The 19,239-nt window shown below is 41.8% G+C and overlaps 1 protein-coding gene across 1 annotated transcript in view; it reads left to right on the top strand.

The window, feature by feature from the left end:
* The window catches only part of epha3 (eph receptor A3), an 86,116-nt gene that overhangs the window by 27,218 nt on the left and 39,659 nt on the right, over window positions 1-19,239 (top strand). Inside the window, 1 exon segment of the mRNA XM_017710816.2 lies at window positions 18,905-19,060. Coding sequence (XP_017566305.2) covers window positions 18,905-19,060 — 156 coding nt within the window.

Genomic DNA, 19,239 nt, shown 5'->3' with positions numbered 1-19,239 from the left:
GAAATGCCAGCGGACTATCCCTGAGATTAATATACTCATCATGTGAAATTGAGTGGAGAAAATTTTTTTACTCTGTTTTTCTGATTAATTTCTCTGCATTTTTTTGCACTACCAATCCACTATTGAAGTATTTGTCAAACAGATTGGAGCTGAATCCGCAGAGAATCCAGTAATTGGGTTTGTAGAGAGGCTGCTCTACGTCTACGATTCTTGGATTCCTGCTGCTGTTTTGGTTAAGTATTAGGTGCAAGTGGACTGTACGCTGCCTGTGCACCCTATACTTACACAAAGCCAGCTTTATTAAAGGAAGGTAATTGATCCTTATTGCAGAGGAATTTGGGTCATCATGTGTTTTTTCTGTTTTGATTGACAAGATAGGTCTGCGTGTAGTCCTGAAAAATGTGCTAGATAGAATTGACGAGCTCAAACGTGTAATTATTTGTCCATCATCACCCTCTCCTCATTCTCGGAGCGTGCCACAGGAATGTCAGTCCTCTGCCAAGGGCCACTCTCTGAGACTTTGCTACACACAATTAATGCTTAAATACCGTGCACATTTATTGTTATGTTCAGAGATTAGAATGCCAAAGAAAAGACTTGCTCCCAGAGCACAGCTGTAAAGCAGTGACATCAGATGCACTTAATTTCCCCCTAAAAAAAGACTCTCTCCGTTTACACAGCTGAAACCAGCCCACATTACGGATATAAATGTTGGTGAACCAAGTAATGGACACGTTTAATTACTCAGTGTATGGATGTTTTTGTCACTAATTATGTGAGCCTGTGTGCTTCACTTTTGGATGGCACTGCACGCAGTTGAGTGATTGGGAATCAAGGTAACACAGCATTGAAAATAGTGAGAACATTTTTTACTCTATGTATAGCTGCAAAATTGCACAGAAAGTTCTACAATTGTATGAAGAGTAATCGAGTGATAGTTATAACTGTGGAGCTTGGCATTGACAACTTGCCATGCTTAATGAGGACAAACCAATTAATAGATTGATTAACATTTAAATAGGTAGGGAAAGGTTGCTTCTCAGTGTCATTTGCATGTCATTACCATGCAAATGTCTGTTGAACAGAGATATCGGATCATGTTGCATATGATTGTGGGTAAAAAAAAAAGTGTTAATCACCAAATCATACATTAAACATGCAGTTTCAGACCCTCTGATTGCTCTTGGAAAGCTTTACTTTGTTTGAAATGTGCTTTAAATGTACACCATTTTTTGATAATTAAGAAATTAAAATATGATAATGTTCTGATTATGACATGATCGTCTGTGGAAGTGATAGTAAGTGTGGGTGTGGGCTAAGTGTTTAACAATGAATCTATAACGTAATTCAGAGAGATATAGACTGTCTACTCACAACCTCAGATTCTGAAGGAGTACTAATCCTGTACAATTGTTTGTTCAGCATGAATTACAGATGCAGTTTAAAGAACAATGTGCAAATGGGAATTGCATGCCGAGGATCAATGGTAATTATTGCACTATATTGTATGAAGCATCAGAAAATTGTCTCCAGGTGTATGAAGAATTGGCACCCTTATTACTCATCATTTTAATTGGGCTAATTATGATTGCTGCTGTTTAGCCAGTATTTAGGATAAATCAATACCAGAGCAGGTCCAGAAATACATCAGCAGAGCAGAGGGGAGTTCATCCAAAGCCAACATTTTTACTAAGTGAGATCCATGGTAATAAATAGATGGCATTTATCATCATCGCCTGCTCTCACGGCATTTGACGCACTGGGTCACTGAATCTACTCTAGGCTCTATTTATGGTGCTGTAAAACCTGTTTAAATACATGTTCATTATTCACATGCAGCATGAGCATCATTTAGTAAAAAAAAGACTGATGTGAGACTACATTGTTTTCTCATTGAGGGGAACATGTGGAAGCCAAATACCTGCATGGCACACTGGTTCACCAGGCGGAGTTACAAGGCCCAGTGCTCCCTGACACGGCTTTGCGATCCTGCACCAATAAGAGCGGTCATGGGCTTCGCTGGGTTCATTGTCCAGTCTGCAGCTCCAGAGGGGCTATGGAGGAGCAGAGTGAAATACCATGTGTGCACCCAGTAGGGGGACATTCCTGTAGCCCTGTGATTTCCTCACCACATTCAGCACATTCATCTGCTGGAAACCCCACTGTAATCGCATTGTCCTCAGCCTTAACTCTCCACCAATCCCTCCTATCAGCGGCATGTCATGTCCTGTCAGGCAGAGGAAAGAGCAGCAATGTTACAGGTTCCACCTAGAACGTTTAGCAGATTCCCCCTCCGTCCTGATCCTCCCTGCACAGGATGATGAATGACCAACAGCTCAAGTGTGGGAGAAATGTGTTATTTAAGTGTATAGATAGCATTCGGAACCCTACATCAATGCATTAGTGAATGTCATGCTATTCATAGGCAGATTTTGGGACGATGCCTTACATATATTTTCAAGAATTATTCCTATGAATATCCCCCTCTTTCCTAAGTTATGTATTTCAGGACTTTCCTCCAAAGCTTAGGAACTACAAAGCTATTAAATAAAACTGACTTGTGTTTAGTTTGTGCACTAATATTTAATAGTGTTCCACACCACATTGACACCAAGATTTATCAGCTTGTCTAGCAACAGGAAAAATAATCTATGTGTGATAGAACATGCACTGATTTGTGCTTTCAGAGTGTGTTTGTGTGTGTGTGTGTGTGTGTGTGTGTGCGTGTGTGAGACTGGTTTGGTAAAGTGCATGTATTTTAAACATTTATTCACAGACTGTTATTTTCTTCTTGCTGTGTATTCTTTAAAAAGGTGGCGGATGTGTTTCAGATTGTTGTCATACGTGCAGTTTCTTATGATTACATCCGAAATGCGTTTGTACACTTCATGATCTTATTATCCCATCAGTGGACACAAGCCCACCAACAGCACTGTCAAAAAATCAACCCCAGACGTTGACATTTCCTTAACTTAAAGAATATTGTTAAAGATTATCAATGGTTAAGGTGTCTAAATACTTTTAGGAGACAGTTTTCCATTTAGTTTTTTTTATTGAATTTTACAACGCCAGCTACATTTTGTTGTAATTTTTTTTTTTGGCAGCATGTTAACGAGATATCTATGTTTAAGTAAATCAGTTCACCTTACATCTTTACATAGAAGAGAACTGTACCCGTCTCACTGAATATGTGGTGGTTCATAAAGGTTTTCCTCAGCTGTCAGTCAGTCAGCTGAAGAAAAGCAGTCATGGGCAGCTGTGCAGTTCTGATCTGAGTGAGTTCTGTCAGCTTCTCTAGTGGTTGGTTTTAGTTCAGCACAAACAAAGCTGGCTTTAATGGAGCCCAACCTCGATTAGAGAGGCCCCTGATAGTTCATTCCTGAGTGTGTGCCCAGTCTTTGTCACAGAGGAGAGGGCGGGTGTCTGTGATTAATGAGATATTACGGATTGCCACATAAGTGCAGCAATATTTTACTCAGCGAACCCTTAGAATGGTGCTGTTTTAAAGCCATCTGTGTAAATGAATTTCATATACGGATTTCTTTCTGCATAGATAGCAGCCTCTGAGCGCTGTATCCAGTCACCTTCATAAGCATTCCTTCCCCACAAAAAGCTGTTCTTTTAAATTTTTCTTTTTTTTTTTTTACTGCAAAACTCTCCGACCTGCATGTGACTGTAAGAACATGTGTGCTTTTTGTGTGTGATTTTTACCGCTTGGTTGAAAGTGAGAATGTGTGTGTACTAGAGTACGTGAGCATGTGTTGACATGTACGTGTCATGCTGTGAGCTTGCCGTGCCGTGGCGGCCACACATTTGCGCGGGGCAGTCAGTGTGTGTAAGAGTGGGGCCTTCATAAGATCAATGGGGGGAGTAAGGGAGAGGGCCGCTGTCAACTTGTCTACTGTCTGTTCCTCAGTGCCAGCCAATCAAAGCGGCCCAGTCCTGACAAGCCCTGTTGGAGTGTGCATCGATCAGGCTGGGGAAGAGAGGCCCACTGCAGGGATTGTTTTTCACAGTCAAGAGTGCTCTAATCTCCCCTCTGATGTCTTAAGAGATCCATCAGTGTAACTAATAGTGAGCCTCTGTTGGCCAGGGACAAAGGCTGATCCACCGATAAGTCGCCATTAGGAATCACTTTCTATGGAATCTCTGCTCTTTTTGGGGTACAGTGGAAACTCTTATACACAGGCTACATGCCTTCTTCTCCGATTGTGAAATGATGTTGGGCAGACAGACAGAGGTGCTTATTGATCACTTTTGTGTTGGTGTGATATGCGCAGGTGATGTGTGTGCTGGTTAAATCTGAAACACAGTTTGTGCATTCGTTAAAGTGGTTGGGAGGTATTATTGAGCTGGAATTTCAATGATTTCCGTGAGGCAATGTGCAAGGTGAGCTTTAATGAGTTTGTTCTGCTCAGGGGCACAGTAAGCGCAGGCGCAGGCACGCAGGCCAGAGCAACGATTAGAATATGGAATTGGTCATTATTTTGCGCCCGACGCAAAGCTCTGCCAAGGTCTGCAAACTTACTGCCGCTGATTCTGTGGTGTGTGCGTGTGAAGATAAGTTCTGCTGCATGAGCACTTCTGTAAGAGCCTGCAGCCTTGAGGACACAGCCACAGAGAGAAAGAATAGGGTACAAAAGAATTTGAGTCAAAGCAGGCTTCATCTCTGAGATTAAATCTGGGAGATGAGCAAGTCAGTTACAGTAATTCAGCGTGTAGCTTGTGAGGTATTCTCACGGATCTCCAGTACTAACTGCATGATAGAAGGGTTGAAGTATGAGCAGAGATCAAGTGGGGTTAACAGAAGATCATGAAATAACCATAAAACAGTTGACAAGGCAATCAATAGTTTCTAAATTTGAGAATTAGGAGTTAAGATATAAACTCTTTTGGCCTTTTCATATATATATATCAACAGAACATCTACAAGATGTTTACTTCAGTGTATTCAGATGCTTCACTACTGCTGTTTCACTGATATGTTAATGATGTGTTATTGATAATCTGATAAAAAAAAGAGTTTATTAATCATCTACAAAGGACCACTCCAAATAAAGTGTTACCAGATATTTTGTCATCATAAATATATACTGGACAAAATGTAAAGCTTATGTCACTATTAGAAAAGTAAGAAATTCACTGTGATGATTTGTAAACATGTACTGATGTTGTAAAATGCATTAATTATTAGTGAGAAGGGTACCCACTGTGGTGTTTCTAAATATGAATGCACATGAACTGTTATTTATCAACATTTCTATTTTCAAATGCTGATTAACTAATTATTTGTTCACAGCTTATTGGTTTATTAAACAAAGGTATTATAAAGTGTTACCACATTTAAGTGTAATGTAACAATACCACAAGAAGACTGACCATTGTGATCATTTTGGTCACGGAAATCATGATAGGAAATGTTCATCCCTTAACATCCATAGTGCTTTTAGTGAAATTCAATTGAAATTGTGGCCAATTAGAAACAAAAGCGCAATTTGTGAGAAAGTGATGTTGATGTATTGGAAGTTAGAGGGGATTGTGTGAAAATGCTCCTCCAAAACGTTAAACTCTGTATTGTCACATTCTGTTTATGTTTAAGTTGAATTTTGGGTATTGTTCACCCAGTGACAAAATCTATCCAAATCTGAAATTATGTTGCGTTATAAGGTCCCCAAGCTAGACATATCATTACAGGCCTGTAAGGCTGTGGTAGAGGTTCAGCAGTACAGTAGGTGCATATTAGGGGTGCTGATGTGTCAGAGAGGACAGCTTCAGGTGAGGCCATGTGGATCAGTGGCCCAGGTGAGCAATCGATCCCGTGGTGAGCCACTGGAGTGGAACGCTGCTGCTGACCTTCCCCTGAGGTAATTGCCCCCTTGACTGTTGCAAACGCTCTGATAATTGCCACATTCCTTGTAAGAGGACAGGAGCGACGAGAGGCTTTTGTGTAAAATGTCAGCCCTCCTCAGGCATTCCCTCTCTTCCTTTACTCAGGATATCTAAGGAGGACCCAGAGGAGCTTTGTTATATTCTAGAAGCTCTCATGGTACACAGCTGAATTTAAGAGCCAGAGTTTTCATCTAAAAGAGAAGGAAGTAAAAAGCCAGCTCTGTTCTCATTTCATCCGGGCCATATCCTGAGGACGTAGCCTTACTGTGCGGCGCTTGTGTTTTTCATAAAAGTTTTATTCTTTGTCTCATAAATTCAGCCTCACTGCTGTGTCATCAGAAAATATTTGAAGCTCAGAAACTCCACAGGAGGGCATTTTATGTAAGGCAATGTTAACAAACAGGAGCAAGGCGTGTATGTGTGAGTGCGTGTATGAGTTTATAATTGATGTGTATGGATATTTGTGTGTGAGAGAGGAGGAGGGATGAGCAAGGCAGCTGTCAGTGGCTAGGTAAGAAGAGACTGTTGAAGTGCACTGCTGTCCTGCCTTGGTGTCTGGGGATCACCTGCGGTGGCGTGTCTTCCTTGCTCCTGACAGCCCTATGCTGCAGCTCCATGCTCAGGGCCTCTGATTTATAGCACTGTGCTCCTCTGTACTCTGCCTGCCCGGCACGGCCCCTGGAGTGGCCCCCTCTTCCCTGCACAGAGACGAATGGGGGCCGGCCGGCTGGGCCAGCCTCAACAAATGTGTGGACACCCTGCCGAGTGGCCTGACGTTAGAGATTGATTTGCAGCCCCCCTCTGCCCAAGCTAGCGCAAAGGCACCTGCCTAAGGAATCTAAATAGCAGCCCCGTCTTAGTTGCCTCTGTAACGATGAGGGCGTCATTCCCACTCCCTGACCCTACTCTGAGCAGCCGATTGCTGACCAAGCTGATCTTTTCCTGGGATATTTTATACGCAAGCAAGCAAAAGCCTTGCATTCTTCTCTCCAGGCTTACATGTTTACATCTTCATTAGGGCCCAGCTATGAACTGTCAGAGCCACATGCACACAATATCAGCGTGTGTACAATAAATACGTGGCATGTAAAAGACCTCAGTGTTTCCTCAAATACCGCATCAGACTCAGGGCTTCTTCCACCTACATACATTTGTGACTGGTCCTTTTTGTGAATAAATCAAGAAGCTGGTAGAACGTTATCATTCGTTTCTCTCACATCTGTAGTGTGAGATTAGATTTGAATACCTGCTGGTCTGAAGCGGAACCGCTTCAGGTGAGAAGGCAGGGGCAGGTTAACCGCTGGGACGTGCCATATGGTTGCAATGAAAAGTCGTGGTTTGAAAATTAGATTCTAGAAATTCTGCAGGTTCTTCAGCGCTGCTTTGTATCCCCTTGTGGAACATTAGTTTAGTTCCCTTGATAAAGTTACTGAGCACACATTACCCGAGTAGGGATTCAGCTGTGTAAATAAGTCATGGAAATTTCATTTCACATCGCTCACCATAAGAGCATGGATTAATCAAAGTCAAAATGTGTGATTTTATTTATACCCCATCAGGTCTAAATAGCATTCATTATTAACAGGGAAAAATGTAGCATACACAAGCATCAGCCACTATGTGTTTGCATGCACCTGTTTGCTGTTGTATTTGAATGAGTATATGTGTAAAGTGCTGTGCAAAAGTCCTAGGCAGCCAAGGAAAATTGTAGATAAAGATATAAACCTCTTTATCTTTCCAATGTGTGTGTTTGCCAATAAATAAAACTATATTTTTTGCTTATTTCATCAGTGTATTTTTGTATATATTACTTGTGCATATATTATTTGTGTATACAATACAAGGACTTAATGACTTTTACTGTAATATACCATAAATCTTTTTAAAAAATAAAAATAAAAAAATAAAGTATGTAGTTATATTTCCTTGCAAAATGTGCTTTTGAATATCTTCTTTAACAGAATAGTTAGAAGAAGACAAGTTTGCTTCCTGACTTCTTGGTGTGCTCCAGCCTTTGCATGGATTTATTAAATTCCATCAGCAGCAACTGATTTGATATAATACAGGATTGCTAAGCAAGGAGAGCCGTGGAATTGGTTAAGCTGGTTCATTTGTATGTTTGAGTGTTAGAATTTTTTTGAACAAATAAATGTTTTCTGCCCAGATAAATAGCTTTGCATCTAATTTTCTCAGAAGACCCTGAAGTGATGGTGTGAAAAAGCAAAAATGAAAAATATTTTCGTTTCATTTTCATTTCAAATCCATAGTTCCAGCCTGAAGCCCAGCTGTCTGCATGCTGTTGCTGTGCTTGTGAAACTATAGACCTGTCATTTAAATACACCTTTCAAATGGCAAGTTGCATTGATGACTTTCCTGATAAAACCACAGTTATTTATTTCCAGCTGCTGCAATGGTGATGTTGATTATCACTGAAGGACGTCAGATCTAATGAGCAAAATATATCGCTGATGCTGGCAAAATCAGTAGTGTTAGCATTGGAGGACATTGCTAACTGGAGGACATTGCTCATGGGAGAACTATGGATAAATCAAAGCAGCAAACTAACAAAAGCAACAGTAAGGTTAAACTTTCCATTTGATACAAGATGTAATATAGCAGTATGAGAGTGTGAGCACTACAGTCACGTAGGGCTTGGAACATGCAGCCACTGTTTCCCTCAGTAGAGGTCAGTGATGGAATTTGAAAACTGCATTCACCTTTTTCATGTTCGCCCTGCCTTCAGGTGATTTTCATGTTTAAGTTCATCAGGTTCACATGATGAAAATAATAAATAAATTAATAAATAAATGCATTCTAATGAAGCTTCTTTTTGTCCACGTATATAGTTACGACCAAATGCACTATGTCTGAATGGAAAAAAATCTCCTTTGGGACAAATTTCAGCAAATAAGACCAACGCACCTAATTACGATTAACTACACCAAATTGATTGTTTTAATCAGTTGACATCTCTACCTTTTTTGGTCTGTTTTTATTTATGCATTCTTCACTGGTCACTGTTGTTTTCAAATACTGTAAAAAATTTAAGTAAGGAGGTTTTGATCTGGCAGTGATGATATGAGTGTGTGTGTGTGTGTGTGTGTGTGTGTGTGTGTGTGTGTGTGTGCGTGCACAGCAGTGATGATATTATTGTGAAGTGTGAATAGATGGCAGGAGAGGTGCTGGTGATAGGGGGAAGTGGGCCATCCTCAGTAAGGGCTCAGTGTTGTTGCTGTGGAGTGTTCTAGATGACCTATTTCAGCACTCCTGAAAGGAGGACACTTGCAACTCACTATCACTGTCATTCAGGCAAGCCTTTGTTCATGGTGTTCCTTCCTCGGCTGCCCTCACACACACACACACACAGATGCACACACATACGTACATGTGTACACAGACACTCATCTCACATGCATATATCCAGTTATACAATGCGTGGAGCTGAGTGAGGCATAAGGAATTTGAATAATTACTTCTGCCCTTTTGCATTTTCAGCCGTTTTTCATCATCCCTTCTTTTTCCTTTTGTGTCACCCTGGAGAGAGATCTGGAGGATGGATAATCGAGACGGAGCAGATAGAAAATTCGCTGGCTGAATTTTTATGTCCCATCATCATTGTGGTAATGGACATATGGAGCACCTCCCATTGCTGTTGGCAGCCATTGTTCTCACATTGGGACACAATAGAGCGATAGACATTAATTCACAGGCTGATAGATCCCTCCCCCACACGACTGTGCCGGGCCTGGTTATCGTGGTTGGACTCGGTATGGAAGCACCACAATAGCTAGAAGCAGGTCATTTGGATTCGAATGGAAAGTTTTATGGCTGGTGTTTGGGTACCGCTCCTCTGTGAAAATAATACCTCTGTTATCAGTCATTGCCATGGCTGACAGTCGGCGTACATTAAAAGTGACCAGCACAATCCCTGAACCCTTGGCTGACCCCACTCTCCCTTTGTCTGCAGGAGAGATTTATCAGTGGCAGCGAATTCCGTGTGGTCCAGCACCTCTGGAGGAATGGAGGGACCTGCTCGGCACAGAAAGGGGCGGCTATAAACCTGCCACAATAGGGGATTTGGTGGTGGCCAATGCAGGGCTCCTATTGTGCTCCCTTCTGTCTGAGAGCTGTACATGCTGTACAATAGAGCCAAGGAGAAGAACCGGCCCAGGCAGGGGGAATCACATTCCAAGAGGCTTTGAAAATTATGCTAATAGGCTTAGTTGTTTCAAAGCTACATTCTGTCTTTCTTTAACCCCCCTCTCCTCCCCCCATCTGCTCAATTTGCTGTAGGCATCATGGTGGCTTATTGAGACATGTCAGGGGGATTTCAGTGAAATGGTGTCCTAAAATTACTGATTGACCCAGTCACATCCGGCAGCTTGGGGGAAAACGATGCAGAAAAGAGATGCAGCATCCCTTTTTAGCTCTTTTGTCACAGTTACTGAAGGAACGATGTGTAATTTCCAGGCTGATAACAATAACAATAGGTAATTAACACCTTGTTGTGGTCATCCTGTGATTGTTTTCACATTACAACCTATATACATAGTGCATGAGTGTAGGATAGGATCAACTGTTGATTCATTTTAATGTAATTCAGTTTAACATTTATTTTCATAGTGTCTTTTACAACACCATGGCCATAAAGCAGCTCTATAGATATCTGGGTCTAGGCCTCTAGTAATCAAGCCGGGAGTGATGGTGGCAAAGGAAAAGTCTCTGAGAGCTAGAGGAAGAAACCTTAAGAGAAAACAAGACTCTGAATGCGAATGCATCTATTATGCTATTCATGTAAGTGCATTACAGTGTACAGGAGCTAAAATTTCTAGGACACTACATTAAAGGTTGCAATTATCATCTGTAATTCTATTATTGGACTGATAATAAGAATTCAGTTTTATTGTCTGTCAGAAATATATCAGTTTACCAATACATATTTGTGTATGTCCATTGCCGTGTGTGTGTGCGCGTGTGTGTCTGTGTGATTCTTTGGGTATGGGTGCTGTTTGGATGGTCCCAGAATGCACATATGTGTTGCCAAGCACAGTTGCCAGCCAAGCCCCCAGCTGCTCCCCCAGCTAGTTTATAGTCCATACACACACAGCCAGCTGTGAGCACACGGCTAAGCTCTGGACACACAGAGCACACACTCTTGACCTTAACTGCTGACAATGGCACCGAAAGGCAAGCTAAGCCTTGGTAACTGTGTGCTGTGCTGGCCCATTACCAAACATTCAAGCACTTTGTGCACTTTAAGCCTACCAGGCCATTTCTCTAGTGGATATACTGCATAGCTGCAACACTGTAAAACTGAGCAGACCCCCCACCCAGCACCAGAATCTGCACCCACCCGTCACCTGCGGCCACACAGGAGGCTGATGTGTATGAGTTTAAGCATCTAACAAACCTGCATCTAACAAACTGCAGCACTTGTTGGTTTTATTTAAATGTAGCTGCAATCATTGCATCACATTTAGGGGCATGCTGAAGTTGCCTAGAGCTGCCAGTGTGTCTGTGTGCATCAGTGTGTGTCCGTCTGCATGTGTGTGTCTGTCCTGCGGCATGGCCAGTGGCTGCTGAGACAGTGTGTAAATGAGAATTGCTGCCTAACAGAGATGTCACAACAGAGAAGGAGAAGTAGAGTAGGAGAGAGAAAGAAAAAGAGAGAGAGAGAGGATATCCCCATTAGCGAAGCAAAGCATTTGCATAGCTTAGGAATGCTGTTGTCCACTGTGACCTGAGTGTACTCTTGAATTGAAGGGAATCTTGCTTTTAATGAGGTGAAAAAGTGACAGAGCTTTCCTCCTGATCTACATATGTCAGCACTGCTTTGGAATCTTCTCTTGCTGAGTCTCTAATGATGAAATATGCCTTTTACATTGTCTAAGGCCATGTGTCTGACTGACCTGTTATAACGTCCCAGCATTTATGTCATTACTGCATTTTAATTACTGCACAGGCACAATATTACGACTCACTTTGGCAGATTTATGTAGTGGGACAGACCACAGAGGCCTCTAATTAATTATAAAGATCTTCAAAGGCAAATACTTCAAGGAATATAGCCCTTTTGATGTGTGATAATTGTATTAAAACAGCATCACTGTTACATGTTCTTAGCAAAATGGCAGCTTAGCTCTTCATTAGTAATTGGTGGCATTTGTAAGATATCATAGAGCAGAGATTTAGCTCCAATAGCAACCATTTGGAGCCAGCACGAGCGCTTTGCGTCCCACTGATGGGATCAGAATGTTTATTGTTGCCCTTGCTGCAGTGCATTCACCACAGCCAAAACTAATCAGAACTAAACACCCAAAAACATATTACACATGCACTGTGTTAGCGTGCCAGCCGATGAATGAGGGAGCTGCCGAGCAGGCGCTTTCTGCACCGCTAATTCATATCAGCCTCTTCAGGCCCCAGATTGGTGTTTGTGCTGGTAACTACAAGGTAATGGCACTGGAGTGGAGGCTCATTCATTTCAAAAGGGCCTCAAAGAGCCTCTTCACATTTGCAGCTTCACTTTGGGAAAATTGGCACCGTGCGTTCCGGATGGCGTAATTAAGCAATCCGATCCGGGGCCTGATTTGAATGAGAAAGGCGTCTGATGAGCGGCTCAGGAAGGTGTGGGCACAGTAGTGGCATTGTAGCATGTAGGAGAAATGTGGGGAGGAAACACATGTTCAGAGCTGTAAACAGTTCCTGAAGCACAGCGCACTTTACAATGCTAATATTCATCTACGGCGCATGGACTGCTGTGGAGTTGGCCATTCATGGCTCTGCCTGCTGTTCTTAACACTGAGGAATGGCTCTCCTGCAGGACGCCTGATCAAATCTAATTTTACTCAGCGCTGGGGAGGGAGAGGTGGAGGGAGAGGAGAAGAGAGGACGAGAGAGGAGAGGAGGGGTGAAAGTCCCTCTGACCTTGTGGAACAGAAGAGTAGAGAGCCAGTCTCTGGAACCAGGAAATCATTTGTTTAGTGAACACTCTGGACTACTCGCTCTGTTTACTGCTGGCAGGGCTGCAGTGGAGCGAAACCTTGCTGACCTCTCCTTTCACCATGAGAGAGAGAGCGAGCTGATGGAGAACTCCAGTCTTGCTCTTGAACACACTTGAGTGTTTGATTTCTTTGCACTACTATTAGTGTCAGGTCATGTTAGGAGTATTATTAGACTCTGTCAGAGTTTTAAAAAAAATTTAGCAAGAATGAATCCAAACAGGCGTATAATGGACAATATGATTTAGGCATTCTTAGTCTTTTTAGATTTTCAGTCTTGGTGCTTATAGGTTTTCCATCCCCAAAAAAGTGGGTTGGGGGTGTTCTGGTGGTGTAGGGGTGTCATTGGAGTTGTTTACAAGACAGAGCGTATTGATTCAGGGTGAGGTAGCCTCATTCTCCTCTGAGAGCGCCATTGTACAGGCTCCAGGACAAACAGAGGCTCACTGAGGCGCTCTGATCACATTTCAGCTCTCTCTCTCTCTGTGCTACAGCTGGGCTCTCCTAAGTGCCCGCGGTTACAAATGGACCTCTGAGTGCGAGATAGCTCACATGAATGCAAGGCCAAACATTTGGATGTATGATTTATGTGTCTGTCCGTAGGTGCACACGAGTTCGTGACTGTGATTGCGAGTCCTAGCGAGTGTTTTTCTCTGTTTGTGTGGTTGTTTGTGTGTATACTTCTTAGTTTGTTTACCATTCAGAGTCTCTCTTGGCTTATTGGCATGTTTACAAGACTGTCTACTCATTTTCTCAAGAACCATGGAACTTTGTGATTTAGTCCAAAACTCCCAGTGGAACTCAGTTCAAAAAATGTCGAAGCGCAAAGGCGCAGAGCAAATTTGATGTGCAAGTCAAATGTGCTCAAAAGACTAAATCTACATTCTCGGCGGCAGCGGCAGGCGGGCATTGATCAGGGTCAAAGGGCATGCGAGCAGAGAGCTCTGGAGGTGTCAGTGCTGGTTGTGATGTGATTAAGACAGGAGATGAAACCCATTTGTGTGCTTTAATTGGGTTTGAGGCTTTTCCCATTACAGTATAGCACAGTCGGGTACAGCGCAGAGTGTAGCAACGACCTTCACTTTGAGCTACTTTTTATAAATAACCTCTAAAAACCAGTTTTACATTGCAGAAATAAGCAGTACTTTAATTTATGTGCTTTTGTCTTTCCAAAGACAAAAAAAAATCTGTACAGACAATCAGTAGATACTTCAAATATAGATTAAGGTACTTTATGACTGGGACATATTGATTTGTCAAACTAATGGCAATTTCTCATTTTGTGCCTTGTAGACCTGAAACCTTTTTGCAGGAAAAAGTCTTTTTTGAATGGACCTTGCGTATTATATGGCAGACATGTGCACTTTGCAAGCAGCACTTGGAGTGGGATTGTGACCTGGCCTTTGTTCTCTAGTCCCCAGAGGAAGAGTGTCTACAGCAGGCCCTCTTCTGAGACAGACAGTGGGATTCAGTTTCACAGGCAATTAGTCTGAACAGGAGCTGCTGAATGAATGCATTTGTTCCCTGCAGCCTCTCACTCATTGCGAGCTACTGAAAGAACGTTACAGTAAACTAAACCAGCCAGCACCTTCTGCCATGTCCGTACCATACTCGTATTGATTGAGTTGGAGCTGTTGAGTGGTTGGAGTCTGCTGGAGGTTGTCTCTGTCACATCAGCAGTTGCTGATATCAGTGGAGCATCTCTGCTTTTATTCCATGGTTTTTAGGTTTATTCGATCTATGAAACCTATACAGGTACACATGCAGTGTAATGAAAATCTTACTTGGCCACTCAGTCGAAAAACAATCAATATGGGCCGACATACAGCCAAAGTGTGCAGGGACTGTCAAAAGTTTGGAGACACCTCCCTGTCTCTTGCAATTGTCTAAGTAAAATTTAGATCAAAGACTTTCACTGTTACTTTTTGATTTATTAATTTATACATAGATGCATAAGTAATACATTGACAGTTTTCTAAACTGTTCTAAAAAGAGTACTGAAAATATTTGGCCTAAAAATGGTTTAAATAACTGAAAACACTTGAAGTTCTGACATCATAATACAGGGATAAGTGTAAAATATGTCAGGTATTGCATTCTTTCTAAGGGAGTAACACAGTGTCATGTATTTTTTTTCTCTTAAAATAAACTGATTAGGCCCAGCTTTTGACTTCACATGTGTTAAAAGTTCCATATAAATGGAAAATCACATTTTTGTAGCTTTTTTGAAATAAGAGTTTTTATTGTAGTGTGTGCAATATGTCCATGCAATTAATTTGAACTAAGCTGCAAAAATGCCTTGTTTTGAATTAAATGTTTTTGTGATGTCACAAAAAACATCATTTATATATAACTGTGTGTTCACTCTACAGCAATTTAGCTCCACTTATTCATGCCACAGGTCATAAGGAGCATTTCAGCCTGGATTGCCTTTTGAATGAGGCACAATACTGAGCAGCCAATCAGAACAGAGCTCATTTACATATACCAATATTTTAATTCCCAGTAACAAAAACAGCCTGTTTAATTGTAAGGGATAAAGAGGCGTTGGGAAATGCTCATATAAAAATAATTGTATATGCTACACAGAAAAAATTAAGATATTGGTCCTTATAAAGAAAATAAGAGTTGATTAATAATAATAAAAAAAGTATGTCCCAAACCTTTGACAGTCAGTGCATAGCCTACTATGTGTAAACGTGACCACACACAAGAAACTGGCAATATAATCTGTAACACAGTCTGTACAGTATGTTTTACAAAATACTGTGCACTGTATTGTTCACTCCTCAGAGTCCTGGTGGTCCTTCAGCGCACCACCATCAAACATTTTGGGAAAAAAAAACAAAGAGAAGATTGACAAAATAATAAGATCATCTGTCATATCCTGATTAAGCACGGCTCCTGGGAGTGTCTGCGGGTCCGTATGAAGACTGAGTGTCTGTGTAGAGTGTGCTGAGAAAGGCCTGGATGAGAAATCACCTCTGTGGCTCTGCACAGCCACCTTGCTCCCTCCCCCTGCCTGTTAGTCTGAGAGTCAGCTCCAGTGTCTCCTCACGGCACACGTGCAATCAATAACGGCACCCAGTCTCTCTCTCTCTCTCTCTCTCTCTCTCTCTCTCTCTCTCTCTCTCTCTCTCTCTCTCTCTCTCACACACACACTCACACACACACACACACACACACACACACACACACACACACACACAGAAGCATACTCAATAACGCATGTACACATTGCCAGGAGAGGTGAGGCACTTCCTGCCTGACATGACCTGTTAGAGACACACTCGCTTATATATCATCACACACACCATACACTTAGACAAGAACCCCCGGAACAGCTGAGCTGTATGTGAGATGTAGAGGAAGTAGAGGCAGGCCGCTGGTTAATGTCATTCATAGCCTATCATACAGTAAATATAAAGGCTGTGAGAGATGAGAGGGAGATGTCACCAGGAACGACTGCGTCTCAGACTTTCATTAAAAAGCTGTCCAGAACAAGCACAGGCATGATTGAGGCGAAGAACTTTCCATGACCAGTAGGGTTGGTTATCATCTGTCAATTATTCTTAGTAATCAAGAGAAAGTGGTTAACTTTACAGTTGCCTTTTATGAAAATGTCACTGTGCTAGCTAGCTAATGTTTGCTAATACCTTTTTCAACCTTTGAAATGCTACAAATATCTGGAGAATGAATACATCTTGGCATGAGACTGAGGCTGCTGCTCTAGGTGCCATTAAAATCTTCACACAGGCCACTGTTAATGTCAAGATCAGCAAAACTATCATTAAGCTATAATGAAGAGCTTCCCATTAGCATGTCTGCTGCACTTGAGAAATTAACCTGCAACCAGACTAAGCCACATGATTTATTGAGCTGACTTAAAGCTCAATTCTGTAGTTTAACTAAATAAATATTATATCTAAACTGTATATCCAGCAAATCAAACATCTCACATAACAGCTTTCTGTTGAAGAAGCAGCACTACCAAATTAATTTCACATGCTATTTATAAATTGATTGTCTTAATTATTAATTCATTGACTTAACAATGGTCTGTGTGTGGGTCTACCCTTATGTTCACCCTCAAAACTACCTTCAGTATTTTGTTTCATTGTAGTTACCAAATAAAGTCTTACAGTTAATAATTGAATAAGCATAGGGCACAAAAATGTATGATTCATTCTCTTTTTATTTATTTATTTGTTTGTTTTTAATGTGCTGGTACTGCTAAAGTCAATTTAAAGTGTGTTTTATGTTCCAGGTTAGTTGAATGATCTGATCATATTGGCTACCATTTTAAAAGCTGCAGTAAAATGACTTCATTTGTGATCTGTGCGAGTGATATACACTCTGAACTGATATGTTTTGCGCTACTAATGTTAAACAACAATTTTAAAGTGTCCTATCTCAATACTTTTTATACCCTGTATATATTCATTTAGACATTCAAAGTACTCATGACAGGTCTCAAAGATATTTCCAATTTTATTAGAAAATTGTATGAAATTCTATAATTTTATAAAAATATCACAAGATCTTCTCAGATCCCAGTCCTCCAGATTGGACCTTGACATTCCTAGTGTCAGAAATGTTTAGCCAACCCTAATGACCAGTTCCTCAAGTGTACACTAAATGGCTCTTTGTTTAGTACTCTTTGTTATTTATTTGCTTCTAGATCAGTGTATTTCGTTTCATTTTCGTTTCATATGTAAATACTCAAGGATACTAAAATAATGAACACCTCATGAGACGACTCTCGGTAAACAGGCAAGGATAAGCACTAAATAAATTCACAATCGTGTTTCTGTTTGCTGTTTTAAGAAACCCACAGTCCTGCAGTGAGGTGTCTTCTGGCTATGCTGCGCTGCATGTTTATCTCATTTGGGACTGTGCATTTGCCAATTTGCAGAGGAAACCCTGCGTCACATTCGATTTCCCATAACTCAGGCTAATAGGCGGTGCTGATTTTTTGTCAGGCTGGTTTTCTACGGTGGCTGGGGGAGCCTCTAAGGAGCAGTGGGTTAATGTAAACCTGATTTCTCAAATCTCACACTCGGCCTCCTGCTCCTCTGCCCTGCTCACACAGAACACAGCATGGCCGCTCCGAAGAGACAACAGCACTTCAGATGCCCAATAGTAGGTGGCAAGTGAAGAGCTGTGAGTGCGGGACAGCGTGTAATAACCATCACACCTCTGCTGGTGACAGTCAGGCAGGCTCAGGAGGGCTGCACGTTATTTGTTCAGATGGTCTCTAATACTGCATTCTCAGACAGCTAGAATCTGCTACCATTGCTCTAGTGGAGTAAAAGGCAGAGAGGAGCTTAAAGCCCACGCATGTCTGACGTTGAAGCACAATTGAATTGGTTATAGAAAATTCTTTTTTTTGCTGACTTGAAAGCTTTGAGTCACCAGCTGTATCAAGTGACAAGTATTGAACCTGTGAAAAAGAGAGTAGTGGAATACAGATTTGTGTGAGCCCCTGTAATTAGCTGGCTCGTCGTGATTTTTTCCCCCTTCATTATGGGTAATGGAATGGGATTCTCATGAATAGGAGCGGATGAGCTGCTGAGTACAATTTAATACCAGAGATATTTAAAGAGAGCTTTTTTCCATTTTAAGAGGTATATTTGCATAATTCATGCAACATCCCCTGGACATGTCGCTAAAGGGAGAGAGTAGCGACTCATTTTTAAATGTGTTTTATCGCTGAGCTTCGGCTTGGCACCCACTTCCCCCACCCCCTCCATCTAAAAGGAGTAAACTCCCACTTCACAATTCTTCTCACACGTCCAACTTGGACATTCACACACAGACAATCTCTGTATTTTGGGTGTATTGGTGGGTTAAGATGATTAAAAGTCTTTGCAGTGTGTCCGCTGATGCATATGGTCATGTGAAATGATTCAGTCCATTAAAGGTGGCAGCGTGGTAATGGGGTAATGGATGGCTCTGTTGGCTAAAGGCTCCCAGCATCCTAATTTGTCTTCCGCTTCTGTTTGTCTCCACAGCCTGCCGTCCTGGCTTCTATAAGGCCTCCTCTGGGAATGTGAAGTGTTCCAAGTGTCCCCCGCACAGCTACACACACCAGGAGGGCGCCGTGCACTGCAGCTGTGAGAAGAACTACTTCCGATCAGAAGGAGACCCCGTTTCGATGGCCTGCACCCGTACGTATTCTTCACTGTACCTTTATCACGCAGCTGCAGCCGCAGCCCAGAGCTTTCATCAGGCAGGAAATTATTTTCTGTCCCAGCCCGACACACCACACAGCATCACATTTTCAGAACCTGACAAAAATTTGATTCTGACCATAGTACAACAAACTTCTTTCCGAGGCTGACCGAAA

The sequence above is a fragment of the Pygocentrus nattereri genome, chromosome 6 (genome assembly GCF_015220715.1).
Source record: "Pygocentrus nattereri isolate fPygNat1 chromosome 6, fPygNat1.pri, whole genome shotgun sequence".
Lineage (NCBI taxonomy): Eukaryota > Metazoa > Chordata > Actinopteri > Characiformes > Serrasalmidae > Pygocentrus > Pygocentrus nattereri.
The sequence above is the reverse complement of the archived record's forward strand: the minus strand, read 5'-3'. Positions and strand labels throughout refer to the sequence as shown.